Here is a 14,538-nt window from a genome sequence, read left to right on the forward strand (position 1 = left end):
ATGCTCATAATTTAGCACTTGAGTTTTCTTATTAATTTCAACAAGGATAAGTATGACAGAAGAGGTTGGATGTGAAAGCGAGTATCCTTTACTTTGAACAAGTAATTTAGCTGTGCCAACTTACAGCACAGAAGTGACAAACCCAGGTCAAGAACAGTTCAGTCTCTTATTAGTCAGTGAGCAATAGGATCAGTGTTAAAAATCATGAGATGCAAGAGATAAAATCTCCTGGGCCTGGGTTCATGCCTGCTGGAAGTGCTTTGAAGGCTTAGGAGTTCAATGATATTCAGTCTCAAAAGGGTGCAAGTAATTTTCCTTTAGAAGTTCTACTATCTGGATGGCAACTTTAAACTCTCCTGGAGCGCTTCATGACACACCAAATCAATTTGTCCAGTGGCTGTTCTACCATGACTATACAGCACTGCCCATTTTTTAACATATCCATGTCTTGTGCTCAAATGGACTTTCTTGCCATTGACTCATGGCTCATTCCTCTTGTGTAGAGTGTGGAATGACTCTGGTTCTGGCTTTTTATTTAAGTCATTGGAGTCTGTTTTCAGCCTCGTAGTAGACTTCCTGTGAATAAGGTGTCTGTTTTTAATACCTCATTATATAGGCAAAATATCTAATTAGACTCACTGATTTTCTTTTAAAGCAGTTCTTTCAGGTTGACTCCCTTTTAGGCTGACTCCCTGAAACCAAATTAAATTAAATGTTAATTTATTAAAGTGTTCAAAATAGTGCATTCACCTCTTTCCACAACACTTGATGAAAAATTGGGCAGGTGAATTCTGCCCTCTGTTAGGCACCTAAAGTGATGGCCCATCTCTAGACCCTAAAAAAAATGTTGTCAGCATTCTCTAGTAGGTGATGTCCCTCCGTATGAAAAAAACTATTGTAGGTCACTAATTACAGTGCTAAACTCTGTTGCATCTGGATAATCAGGAGCTATATGCTGGATATGAATTGCAGAGATGACAAGGATCCGGGGATATAGCCTTTTTAGAAACAGAGAGCCATGCATCAGAGAGAAGCCATGGAAGAGAAAAACTATCCCTGTAGCAACTTTCAGGCTTTTGTAAAGAGACTGGGGCCTAGAGAAGGGAGTGAGAGGTTCATGTGATCATAGAGAGAATGTGAAAGAGGCCTTTGAAAGACACACCAAATCCACTTTCCACTTTGAAAGAGAGTGGACTTGAAAGAAGCATTGTGATAGATGACAGTAGGAGAGAGGAAGATCCTAGAAATGGAGAAAAAGAGGCTCTGCTAGCTCTGAAGAAGTCTATCAAATGACAGAGTACCAGATAGCACAGGGAACACAAACAGAGAGAAAAGCATGGATGCAAAAGCAAAGAAAGAGATAGTGACAGGGATACACCCAGTTAAATGTTAGAAAAGAAAGGACCTTACTTTAAAAAGTGATCAGGTGAACAAACATGCCATAGGGGAAATTAAACTGTAATCTATTCAAGACTGGGAGTGGAACCATCCATCTTAGGTATGTTAGGCCAAAAATAATTCATCAGTTAAAAAATAAACGATGAACTAGTGTAGATACTTAAACAAAAATTCTTCTCTGCATCCTGAGTTATTTGCCCATAGATTTTTTTAAATTAAAAAGAAACACTTTTTGTCATTGTTATCTGAAATTAAATTTTTAACGCGTAAATTATACAGCCCAAACAATTACCAACTAACAGAAGCAATAAAAGTCTCAAGGCTCATTAAATAGACTCCATTCTTCTATCTTTATGTTAGGCAGTGGAGAGGGTGAGAAATACCCTTTACTTATGGTTGCCTCTTCACTGCTAAAAACGTGTTGAATGCCTCAGTAGACAAAGCCCATGAAACAACATTCTTAATTCCACACAGTGCAGGGATTATCTGGAAGGTTTAAACACTTACAAGAATACTGATTTGGCAGAGCATGGTGACTTGAAAGACATTTTAATTCTGTGAGTGAGTGAAACAGCTACTCAGGATAGCATGAGACTGTACAGAAATACAGACTGGGCAATCCAATCACAGTATATAATTTTTACACAGAATTACCCCAATTCTTAAGTATAGAAACACAAGATAAATAATTTAGTATGGCTGTACCCTTCAGTTTGTTGGTGTCTTTCATATAATAAAATAATAATATTATAATTGTATTTACCTTCTTGCAGAAAGTAATACCTATCGTATCTTACCTACACAACGGTGTTTACTAGCAACGTAGTTCACTGTGGGCACGTCTACACAAGACGCTTAACTTTGCATTAGCACAGTTTGCTGCAAAGTAAGCATGTGAGTCTACACATGCACATGCTTACTTCACAGTAAACCTCCCCAACACCAAGTAAATTTGCTACCTGCAAATGTAAGTAGCAAATTTACTTGGCATTAGTAATGGTGCTGTAATGATTGTGTAGATGCCTGACCAGGAGCAAAATCTGCTTCCAGTCATCTGTCCACCAGGGGATAGGAGATAAGCAGGTCCTGGAGGCAAGGAGCTGCTTTCAGGGCAGGCTCTGCGACAGGGGCCTGGGCAGGGACTGTGTGCTTCTGCCCCAGCAGCAGGGAGCTCCAAGCCCCCTGCTCTGAGATCGCAATCCTTATCTCCCAGCCCTCACTCCATCATCATGATCAGAGAGCAGGGGGCTGGGAGACCCTTGTATCTCAGCCTGAGCCCCACAGTCATGGGGCTTGGGCTGGGAGATAAGGGTCTGCCAGCCTGATCCGCATGATTGTGGAGCTCAGGCTGAGAGATGAGCATCTCCCAGAAGAAGCACTGTGGTTGTGGAACTGGTGCTGGAAGCTTCCTGCTGGCAGGGGCTGGGGAGCATGTTCTCCACCCAGCTCCGCAAGTGGTGGGGGATTAAGCTCTCCAGCCTGTTCCCCTTCCCCCGCACTCTCCCACAACTCTGTGCTCACAGAACTGGGCAAGGAACAGGCTCCCCATCCCCTGCCCTGTGTGCATCACTGGGGACAATGTCCCCCTGTTCTGGCAGCAGGGAGCTTCCAGCCCCTGCTCCTCAATCTCACAGTGGGGGCTGGGAGCTTCTACCCAGCCCCTGCTCTGCACGGTCACAATTGTGATTGTGGAGTAGGGCTGGGAACTCCTTGTATGGGGACAGTTTCCCACCCAGCCTGGAGCTGGCTGGGACCTGCCCTGACCAGGACAGTTCCCTGCCAGCCCCCAGGCTGTGGTGGGAAGCACATGCAGATTGGAGGTGGCTGGAGATTGTCCTGTTTTGGGCAGTCCCCAGCCAGCTCCAGCCTGAACATGCAGACTTCCCCATGCAGCCTGGGGCCGCCTAGGAACTGTCCAGGTCACGGGCAGGCCCCAGCCCCATGCCCCAATTCAGTGATTGAAGCACAGGGCTTGGGAAGAGCTCCAGGAGTGGGGTCAGTTCTGACCCCCCTGCCCCGATCCACTGGTGGGGCACCTAGCAGTGAGCTAACATTGTCCCTGCCCCAGCAGCAGGCAGCTCCCTGGGGCCAGGAGACAGCTGTCTGCTGGACTGGTGCTGCCTGACAGCTGCTGGGCTAGCGCCCAATTGCAGCAGGGGGCCCTTGCAGGGCTGCAGGGACCTGGGAGCAAATCTCCCTAATCCCCACATGTGTAAACACCTACCCAAAAATGCTTAGTGGGCTTGTCTACATGTGCACATTTAATGTGCATTAGCCCAATTCAAGTTTCATTAAGTGTCCAAATGTACATGTGCATGCCCTTAATGGACCTTAACAGTGGTGTTTTTTGGTTATTTGAGCCTAAATTTGATACCTGCATAAAACAGATATCAAATTTATGCACGAATAACTAAGTAACATTAGCAAACGTGGATACACTAATGCACATTAACGAAGTGTGTGACCATTGACTTGGGACTAACTTTACTCCCAAATCTGTCTGCACACCCAGATTAAAGCACCTTAGCACATGTATGTGTAGACTCACATAAATTGCCTTAATGCGCATTAGGCGAAAGTGCATTTAGTATAGGCACATGTAAAAGCATGTGTAGATATGCCCACTGTGCAGTAGCTTACTGTACAGTAAATCTAGGCTGGAGTAAATGCATGTGTAGATGCACCCAGTGAGTCCCACTACAACTTCATAAGTGCAAGTTTGAGCCTAGCTCCAGACTGCCAAAAAACCCCATAGTCAACCATGGTACCTGGTCATTCAGGTGAAGGAGACAAGGGCACTTGGATGTAATGCTGGGAACATCATTCTCTTGTGGGCCATAGGCTACAAAAACTGGAGAGCCTTTTACCATGCTGGCTAAACGGGATGCTAGACTCAGTGAGAACTTTGATTTTTACCAGCAGAGTAAGGATATGGCAACTTGCTGTTGCTGCTGCAATTGTGAATGAGCAGCTGACAGCAGCAGCCTCTCTTATTTGCCTCTCTCCTCAGTCGGTGCCCAGGGCAGTTGCCTTTATCACTCCCCCAGTTACATCACTGTGATTTTACCTGCAGGTATGTCTTTATAACAGCTAGTCTGATATCAGTGTAAATGAGATGCACCAATTATAAACTCAAGCAATTTTTTTATCGTATATTAATATTTTATTTTCACCCTTACAAGAATTGTAACTGAATTTTCACAGATGATGTTGTGACTCATTTTAGATATATTAAGAACTACCATAAATCAAATGTATGATTTGTGATTAAACAAAAGAGAAGGATGTTAGCCTATTGACATTATATTCTACTAATGAATTAATTAAAAATTACCAGCAGTTAAAACAACAACATGAAAGCAAATAGACCTTTTAACTTAGAAGAACTGAAGCTTGCTGTATTAGCATCAAAATATCTCATGATTCATCAACAGTACATCAACAAATTACACTTCCACATACTGAACTCTAGAATTTGATTTGAATTAATTATGCCTGTTTGGAGCTTTGCTGCTGCTGTGCATGTATTGTGCTGTTCATCAAAGGGTTCTGAATACAGTGTTCTCCTATAATGATACATTTTTATTCTGAAAGGGCCCTCTACCAGTCTTTGATAACTTTATAGATTATTTTCAGACACTACCAATGAATGCACCCAAATGCATTGACTATTGTACAGTAGACAGAAACACTATACACTCATTTAGGACAGGAATATAGGCACATTAGACTGGAAGGGGCCTCCTGAGTCCCTCAGTTTAGTCCCTGCATTCACAGGCAATTATTAACCCAAATCTTCACTCACAATTATAAGAATTACCTTGTATCCTAGCCTAGGGACAGCAAAGAGGAAGTGAAATAAGAATTTCATACCAAACTGGGGTTGCAGGGAAGTTTAAGGAACACAGAATACAAGTACCAAACTATCCATTTAGTTGAAAAGGCATTTTCCACTTAGGTGGGGAAAACACTTGGGGGGGGGAATAACTTGCTAAATTATAGCTGAAATGCCTAACTTACAGGTGTGCAAAATCTCTAGTTGTTCTTTCTATATATAAAATCTCTAGCTGTTCCTTAAAGTATGTGGATGTGCAAATGTGGACAGGATTTTTTAAGTTTCTCTAAAGACTCCAAAATAGTTTAATAGTTTATAGGGTTGGAAGGGACCTGAGCAGATCATCTAGTCCGACCCCCTGCCATGGCAGGAAAGAATACTGGGGTCAAATGACCCCAGCAAGATGTTCATCTAACCTCCTCTTAAACACCCCCAGGGTAGGAGCCTGCACCACTTCTCCTGGAAGCTGGTTCCAGACCCTAGCCGCCCTGACTGTGAAGCAGCGCCTCCTGATATCTAACCTAAACCTACCCTCTGCCAGCTTGTGACCGTTATTCCTGGTCACTCCTGGCAGTGCTCGGGGAAACAGTGACTTCCCCAATGCCTGATCCCCCCGCCTAGTTTATAACAGGCCACAAGATCCCCCCTCAGCCTTCTCTTTTGGAGGCTGAACAGGTTCAGGTCCCGCAGCCTGTCCTCATAGGGCCTGCCCTGCTGTCCCCTGATCATACGAGTGGCCCTCCTCTGGACCCTCTCCATGCTGTCGACATCCCTCTTGAAGTGTGGCGCCCAGGATTGGACACAATACTCCAGCTGCGGCCTGACCAGTGCCGCATAGAGGGGGAGGATCACCTCTTTGGACCTACTCGAGATGCATCTGTGGATGCATGCCAAGGTGCGGTTGGCCTTCCTGACTGCCTCTCCACACTGCCGCCCCATGTTCATCTTGGAGTCAATGATGACCCCCAGATCCCTTTCCGCCTCCGTGCTGATAAGAGGGGAGTTCCCCAACCTGTAGGTATGGTGCCGGTTGTTCCTCCCGAGGTGCATCACCTTGCACTTGTCTGTGTTGAAACTAGGGTTCTTCTGGCCAGATTATTCTGTAATATTCACCATAGTAATATTTGGAGAAGTTATGAGTGGATGAAGATGAATGTTCCTTTGATAGATATTGTTTTTGGAAGAATTTATGCAAATGCATAGGTAATTGGCTAAACTGCTGCTTGTTGACTTTTCAGGGCTTTGCACAGTATTCTGTGCTCTTTTATGGCTATTATGACAACAAAAGAACAATTGGATGGCTGAAGTTCAGGATGCCGCTTTCATACTTTCTTGTGGGAGTTGGAACCATTGGCTATAGCTTCATGGTTGTCATTCGAACGTAAGTGCCTTCTGACTTTAGGGGAGTAAAAAATTAATTTTAAAAATAATTTTAGCATTGCCTGCTGTAAGTCTCATGTCAAAAGATGTAATCAGAGGTCTAACAAAGCAGCTGGGCAACTGGAGGAGTAGAGGCATATGGGGACAGTGGAGATTTCATGTGGCTGTCATGGCAGCATTTCTTTTCTACCCTCTGCGTAAGTCAGTGCCTGCAGGAACTGCCCTGGTGGCTCCACCCAAGTAACATTACTGGATGCACTATAGGAGATGAAAATACAGCATTTTTAACAGCAAGACTAACGTAGAACTGACTCAAATCTCATTGGATACCATTTCAAAGTAACGCCGGAGTATGTTAAAGCAACATATCATTTCTTAGGCTAGTATTTATTCACTCTGTACCATAAAATATATTACAGTCTGGAAAAGGTAGTCACTGAAATAAAATAATACTTTCCCTTTGCATCTTAAAGGGGTAAAATAAATGTATACTATGGGGAACAGAACCATCAGCCCTTATGCACCTAACACAACGTCAAATCACATCAAGGAAATGCATTTGTTCTTTTAATCATACTTTGAGTGGATTAAATAAAAAAAAGGAAAAAGGAGAAGAGGCAAACATATGGTAAAGAATTCAGCTGCATCACTTGCAGCAAGCAGTAAATGATTCTCAGCAAGACTATCATGGTTAGCTCACATTTGCTTAGTAGTGTAGAAGGATTAGTGCCATTGGTCATGGCAAAGAATTACTGTTTCATGGCAAAATCTCTAGTTGTGCTTTTTATATTTAGACCATGCTAAAAACTTCCTACATTAAGAACAGGAAGAAGCATATGGATAAGTTAAAGAAAACATAGGTAGTATACTAGTTAGTGTGTGTCTTATGCTTTTACCTCTAGATTTCTGTTTTTAAATCCTGGTTTAAGACAGGAGAGGAAACTACTTTTAGCTAGATTTACTGCTGGCATAATTTGGGGCAACTCTAATGGCTTCACAAAAGTTATAGCTAGGGGCATTTACACTAGACACTTACTGTAGAGTTGCCTAATTAGCTCTGCAGTAAAGTGTCACCGTCTACACAGGCAGTGCTATTAGGCTGGAGTAAACTAATTCACTCCACTATAGGTTAGTACTGCCCAACACAAGTATTATTTTATGGCAGAGTTATTTACTCTGCCACAGTGCACATATAGATAGTGGTTGGGGCACAAGGGTGCTACAGTGTGCTACAGTGTGCCTGCTGGCTATCTCCACAGTATAGCACCCTTGTGCCCCAGTCAGCCCCTCCTCAGTACTTTGAGCCCAAAAGGAGTGGCGCCCTGGGCCTCCTGCCAGCTGGGGCTGCACTGCCCGGGCTCAATGTGCTGCAATCGTGGGCACATGTATAAACACTGTGCCTAGGAGCAATTAACTCTGACACAAACTGCGCTGGAGTTCTTTGCGCTGAATTAATTTAATGTGTAGATGCACCCTCTATGGTCCCTAATTTATGCCTATGGTCCCTAATGCCTCCTGGCTTAAATGAGAAGAACACTTAACATAATGAATGCAATTTCTAGTAGGGCAGAAGCAGCCCAGTATTAGAAAGCCCAGGATTAGCATGCAGGTCAGGACTGAAGATCATTAGTGTAGCTAGGTAGCAGAAGCTGAAAGGTCTTCATTCTCAGAAACACAGGTTTTGTTTTCAAGTAATAAATAGTTTCTTGGATAGGATAAATGGTATTCATGGGGAAAAATGTAAGATGCACAGAGGCAAGCACAACCATTTTGAGTCTTGTTTACAAAATGCATGTGTTTGCAGAAAGAATAACCTATTTCAAGGTAGCAGGCATAGTTTTTGATTTGGCTGTAGAATGGCTTTTAAAAATGTTTCTTTTATAGTGTAGCCCACTATAGATTAGAAAATTCTTCTCACTGCATCTTCTCAGGGAATTACATTTGAGTAGATGGCAGTCATCCAAACCCCAACCACTTCTCCTCTCTACAAAAATCCCTCCACCTTACAACACAGAATCTCTGAAGCCAAAATAAAAACCAATACCCCCAAGGAGACATGTATTCCCTGTGCTTAATTTCCAAGATACCAGTGCTAATCTGTATTTAGGTCACTTTAGGAACAATTCTTCTTGGTTAAACCCTGTATACTGAAGATTATTTTGCTGATGGTTGTGGACAGAGAGGAGAAATGTTTGCACATGTGGAGAAAATCAACTGTTAGGTTTAGGGCTCAACTCAACACCTCTTTTATCCAATCACACATTAGTAAATAGAAAAATCTGTAGCCTTTGGGTTGTATATTTAATTTGACTGCATTCTGAATTCCTCAAGAGTTTCTATTGCATCTTGTAATAGGGTCTTGATTTGCCTATCCAAAGAGGGGGCAAGAGATATGACCAACCTCATTCAAAGGCACTCTAAAGTTCAAGAGGTTTCTCTGCAGTTCCTGTGGTATCCTGAAGAGTTTGGGTGTTTCCATAGGTGCTTGTTGTCCATAGAAACATAGCTCCAGGAGTTATTAAGAATCTTTAGATTGTATCTGTAGCAATGAGATAATAGAAAAATTGATTTAGAGGGACTGATATAGTCAAGGTTTCAAGAGACCATTTGGAATCGCTTTCCTCATTATTCCGTAACCGTACACATAAATAGCTACCCTCAAGTTACTTCTTTCTTTATTGATGGTTATACGTTGTTCCTATTATGTTGAAAAGCTTGTGAAATGTAGTATTTGAAGGTATGTTCCCCCAAAGATTTCCAAATGAGACAAGGGATTGTGAAGACAAAAGATGACAGAATAAATATTCACAATAGGCTTTTCTCATGCAATTTTCAAGCCATTGTCTACATCAGTACATTGAAAAATCTAACATCTCAGACTCATATTAGGGTCACATTCTTAAAAATAGCTGCCTAACATCATATCCATTTTTTTTGCATACAGATGCAAAATAGATCATTTGAAATATGCAGTTAGACATCTGAATTCTCATTGTTTGCTTGGCAGCTCTAAATTGTCCCAAATCCTTCTGTCCAATACCTACCTCAAACATCGGGTTGCTCACTGAGAACTATGGAGAAGGAATCCTTCTGCTCAGGATATAGGGCTGCATCACAAACCTAGAGTACTTTTGTATCTTCCAACAACAGTAAAACCATTAGCTTTACAGCAGCTCCACTGCCAAACAAAGTTGCACAGAGAAGTCAGAAGGGCTTTCTGTATTCATACAGAGTTAATGTAAATACACTTTCATGTGATGCTTAAGTGCCTTTTTTAGGGAATATAGTTCACATTTAATAGGGACGTAATTTTTCCCTAAGCATGAACTCCATGGAATATCTGGTACTAAACTTTTCATCTCACACATGTGCTCTGGGTGAAGGGGTGTGTGTTTTAATTAGAGCAGGGCCTGGACAGCTGTTTTAATTAAAATGCCACAGTATCATGTATGTTCAGTGTCCCATGTTTCAAAATGACTGTGGGGCATTTTAACTGAAGCTCATTCAATGAATTTTAGTTAAAGCAACCCACTGCCATTTTGAACTGTGGGATACTGAATACATGAGACTCTGCAGCATGCTAGAGCATTCTAATTAGAGTGCTCCAATTGTCTCAATTAATCAAGTCAAATTAGAACGCCTCAAAGCACATGTATAGGCACCATACAGTGATGTATTTACTCTCTATGTTTAAAAAGCTGACTGAAGTAATATAATACAAAAAAATCTGGCCATTGGTCACTTTAAGGTGGATAATACCCTGAAATAAAGAGGTTAGGGGAAGGCAAGCTACCTATGATATTAGAAGTCCCAGATATAAGCATATAAAAAGGCAAGTGGCAGAAAAGAAGATAGTATTAGCTCGTCTTGATATTTTATTTCTTACTGAGTTTCTCATGCAGCTGAATTTCCTTAATGCAGTAGTACAGAAGCAAGTTAAAAAAATCTGTGGGGAGAAAGTGAGTTTGAGTTCATAAACTGGGCACCTCCCTTGTGTCATTGTATCCTTACCTCATGTGCCTTGTATCTTTACCTCATTGTGGTATCAGACTAATTTTTTTGGATTTATATTCTGATGGTAGGAACATTTGAAGAACTATATCGCTGAAATAGGTGGCTGTTTATCTTTCTCTCACTGGTTCTTTAAATGTTTGGTCTTTACAGAATGGCAAAGAATGCACATGATGATGGTGGTGGGGATGATACAAGTTTTAACTTCAGCTGGAAAATGTTCACCAGCTGGGATTACCTGATCGGCAATCCTGAAACGGCAGATAATAAATTTGCCTCAATTACAACAAGCTTTAAGGTAAGGCCTAGCTCACTAAAGAGAAGGACTACATTTTCCCTTCATAAAGTTGTCAAATAGGAGTAACTGTTCTCTAGGTCAACATTATCCCAGTCTAAAATAAGTCTCAAAGAGGTGCTAGTTCCATTGGTATTCCAGTTCTTAATTTTTAGTAGTCCTGGTAATGAGCATCAGAAGCAACTCCTGTGTCCTCTGGGATTGCAGTACATATTCTAGCAAGATGAGATTTTCCTTTTCACATTTCAATGCTTTCAGTTTCTATGGTGTTTTTATTTGAAAAATGTTTTGTTTGACAAATGCTGGTGACATTTTGCAGTACCGATAGTATCATATTCTTCTGCTACTCTGAAAAGTATGTCACAAGAAGGGACATTTGCCATATTAAAATAATTTGACTCAAAATGTTCATACCTGTATTGAAATAAGGGGAAATGGTTTGTCTATAGAAATCATTTTTATTGTCAAATGGATAGTAACAAATAGGTAGGGGTGAATCCGGGGAAGGGGAGTGTGTGCAGTCACCTGGTCAGAGACTCCTTCTGCAGTGAAGATCAGTGTTGATGGCTCCATTTCCCTGAGGTCAAATATGTTTGGGTCCCCTATGGGGTCCAAGGCATAGCTGGAGCCCTGGGCTGAAGTGGGACACCTGTGGGGAACAAGTGGGAAACAAATAAGGAAAGGGGACCCACCTACTTCTGCTGCTTTCCCCAGCTGACCTGGGGATGGAGGAAGCTCCAGGATCACTCCTGCCCTGCTTAAGCTGAGGGCTGTGGAGAGCAGCTGCATCCCTTCTTCCTCCCCCTCCACTGCATTTCCCCCACTGGCTTGAAGGCTTCAGCTGCAGAGAGCAGCTGTGTGGAAAGCCAGGCAGGGGATAGCAACTTCGGTGTCTGCTCCCAGACTGCAAGGGGAACCTGGGGTGTGGACTGACCAGAAGTGCCTGGAAGAGGGGAGATCAACCACTAACACTGCAGCCCCGTCCCTATTGGGGGAATGCAATGGAGGGGGAGGGAACAGGGACTCAGCACCCTGTGCAGGCACTCCCCACAGCCCCCCGTTAGAGCTAGGCAGAAGCAACCTGGGGCCTCCCTCTTCCCTGGGTCAGCTGAAGATAGCAGCAGGCTCCCAGGCACTTCTGTTTCCTGCCAGTCCCCTGGATGTCTCCCATGGTCATGGAGCAGGTGCTGGAAGAAGGGACCTAGCTGCCACTGCCATGGTCCTTGGCCGAGCCTGGCACCCCACCAAGGCCCCCAGCTGGAGTGGGGTAGGAACAGCGCTGGGGCTCCCCCACTCCCAGGTCAGCCAGGGACAGCAAGCAGACCTGGCTGGAGGGCATTATGCTATAGGTTGCTTGCTTCCAGTGTTATTGTGGGAACACATTCAGGAGCAGCTCCTACAATAAACCATTACAGAAGCAGAGCATGCATTCTTCTCCAGTGCTGGTGTGGAGTCACCAGAGATTAGGCAAGAGGCAAGGCCTGCATGTGCTTTGGAAATTGGAAGATCTCTTTGAATGTACCTTATTTTTCACAGTCAGCCAGATCCTTTTTCTAGCTTCGCTAATCTTTATCTCCAGAATGGTTAACAGCACAAACATTCCCCACTCGCTTTGCCTGTAAAGGATTGCACACCTACGCTGGGAGTTATTGCTCTCTGAAGGGAGGAAAATATGGCTCAGGGAACATAGCACCAGCTGCTCCTTGTGGGAGAACTGTGAAGGTCAGGCAGTGTCCTCTTTCCACGTTGTTGCACACCTAAGAGGGACAACTAGAGTAAAAACTACTTATAGGAAATTCCTTGACAAATAAGCTCACACTGGTGCCACTCCACCTCCATTTTGTGAAGAGTTAAGCAACTGAATAGTCAGGAGGTGAAATCTTGGCCTCAGTGGAGTAATGGGAATTTTGCCATTGGTTTTAGTGGAGCCAGGATTTCACCCAAAGACTTCTATTCTTTCATTTCACTTATGTAACAAACTGAACTGGTAAGGAAAGGAGAGTTGCCTAGAATAATTATAGGAGGTAGTATTTCAGCTTCCCTATTGGTCAAATGATACACTTACCTATGCTAACGTGAGAAGCTGTAACCAAACCTTGTTCACAAGAACATCATGGTGAGGGCGAGAGCTCTTTCTGCTGATAAAGAAAGGAGCAGGAGTTTAGTTACACTAGAGCCCTACAGTTTTACTGAGGCCAATACTGTGTAAATATTTAATTTAAAGTCTGAAAATGTGCAGTTTTCTTCCAGTCTATAATTTCTAAATAGAATCAAACCTTTTTCAGTCCATATGAATTGCTGACCTTTCAAATGAAACTCTGGTATACATGCAAATATGTGTGGTTTGGTTTTTTTCTAAGTGTCACAGTCTTTCAAAGAAACTTCAGTGAGAAATGATTATACATGTATCCTTCACAGGCTATGAACAGACATTGCATTTATCTCAGGAGAAAACATTTTCTTTCCGAACATAGTATGATCATTCAGATGTCATGTCTGTTGTTCACAGAAAAATCCATAAAATGTTCCCAAGATAAGAAGTGTTAAAATTTGTCCCAGGGCATTGTGAAATGCATCTGAACAGTTGACCTGGGATAGCATCATTGGATCAATGGAAGAAAAGCAGTAGTGTATTCAGTCACTTACTAAATACATATTGGAAAGGTGATGTGCAAAACACCGTCTCATGACTTTTCTGTTTGGAGACAAAGACAGGCATGACATGTCCCTGGACAAATGCAGTGTCTGTTCCTAGACTAAGTCTCCCAAACTCACAGCACCTCCCAAACTCATTGTCAATGCTAGTTTTGTTTTGAGCAGAGTTTTGACATTAAAGTTCAGGTGTTCACAAAACTCAAAATGAAAGTGTGGATTTTTGTATGTATAACTCCCTTTGGTAAGGGATGTAACAAGGCCCACCAAGTTCTCAAAGAGTTTGTGACAATGTCAACTCCCAAGAAACTTGGAGTAAATTCCAGTTATCATAATTTAGATAAAAGGTTTTCCCCTATCTAATACTTGCACAGATAATATAGAATCTTGTACATATAATGCTGCTCATTTACAGTTGTGACCTTTTGTTTCCAATAAGTGCAGGAAGCCATTGTGGAGGAGCAGGAGAGCCGAAAAGAAGAAAATATTCATTTAACTCGATTCCTGAGGGTTCTCGCTAACTTCTTTGCCTTCTGCACACTTGCTGGCAGCGGTTACCTCATCTATTTTGTTGTGAGAAGATCCCAGCAGTTTGCCCTGGAAGGCATGGATAACCTTGGGTGGTGGGAAAGAAATGAAGTTCGTCTCAACAAACTTAATGAAATGCCTGTGGTTTGAAGTCACTAGTCTCTGTCTCTCTCCCCTTTGCATGATACTTTTTTAGTATTTTTATAATATTGAGTTAGATCTTTCTGGGTGCATCTACATGAGATGCTACTGCACAGTCATTACTGCACATTTATTTAGTACTTATATTAGCAAGTACTAAATAAATGCACAGTAACAAATCTTTTAAGTGATGCTACTGTACAATAACTTAATAATACTATGCAGTAGTGAATTAGCACTGTCCAAGCTGTGACGTGGTACTGCACAATCATCATCTCATGTAGACAAGCCCTCTGTC

At 42.5% G+C, this 14,538-nt stretch overlaps 1 protein-coding gene across 1 annotated transcript in view; it reads left to right on the top strand.

The window, feature by feature from the left end:
* TMC1 (transmembrane channel like 1) overlaps nucleotides 1–14,538 on the top strand; it is a 118,515-nt gene that overhangs the window by 75,441 nt on the left and 28,536 nt on the right. Inside the window, exons 9-11 of the mRNA XM_019554751.1 lie at nucleotides 6,472–6,614; nucleotides 10,778–10,922; nucleotides 14,016–14,210. Of these exons, the coding sequence (XP_019410296.1) occupies nucleotides 6,472–6,614; nucleotides 10,778–10,922; nucleotides 14,016–14,210 (483 nt within the window). The remainder of the gene's footprint in view (nucleotides 1–6,471; nucleotides 6,615–10,777; nucleotides 10,923–14,015; nucleotides 14,211–14,538) is intronic.

Source organism: Crocodylus porosus, unplaced genomic scaffold (assembly GCF_001723895.1).
Source record: "Crocodylus porosus isolate Cpor-Errol unplaced genomic scaffold, CroPor_comp1, whole genome shotgun sequence".
NCBI classification, from domain to species: domain Eukaryota; kingdom Metazoa; phylum Chordata; order Crocodylia; family Crocodylidae; genus Crocodylus; species Crocodylus porosus.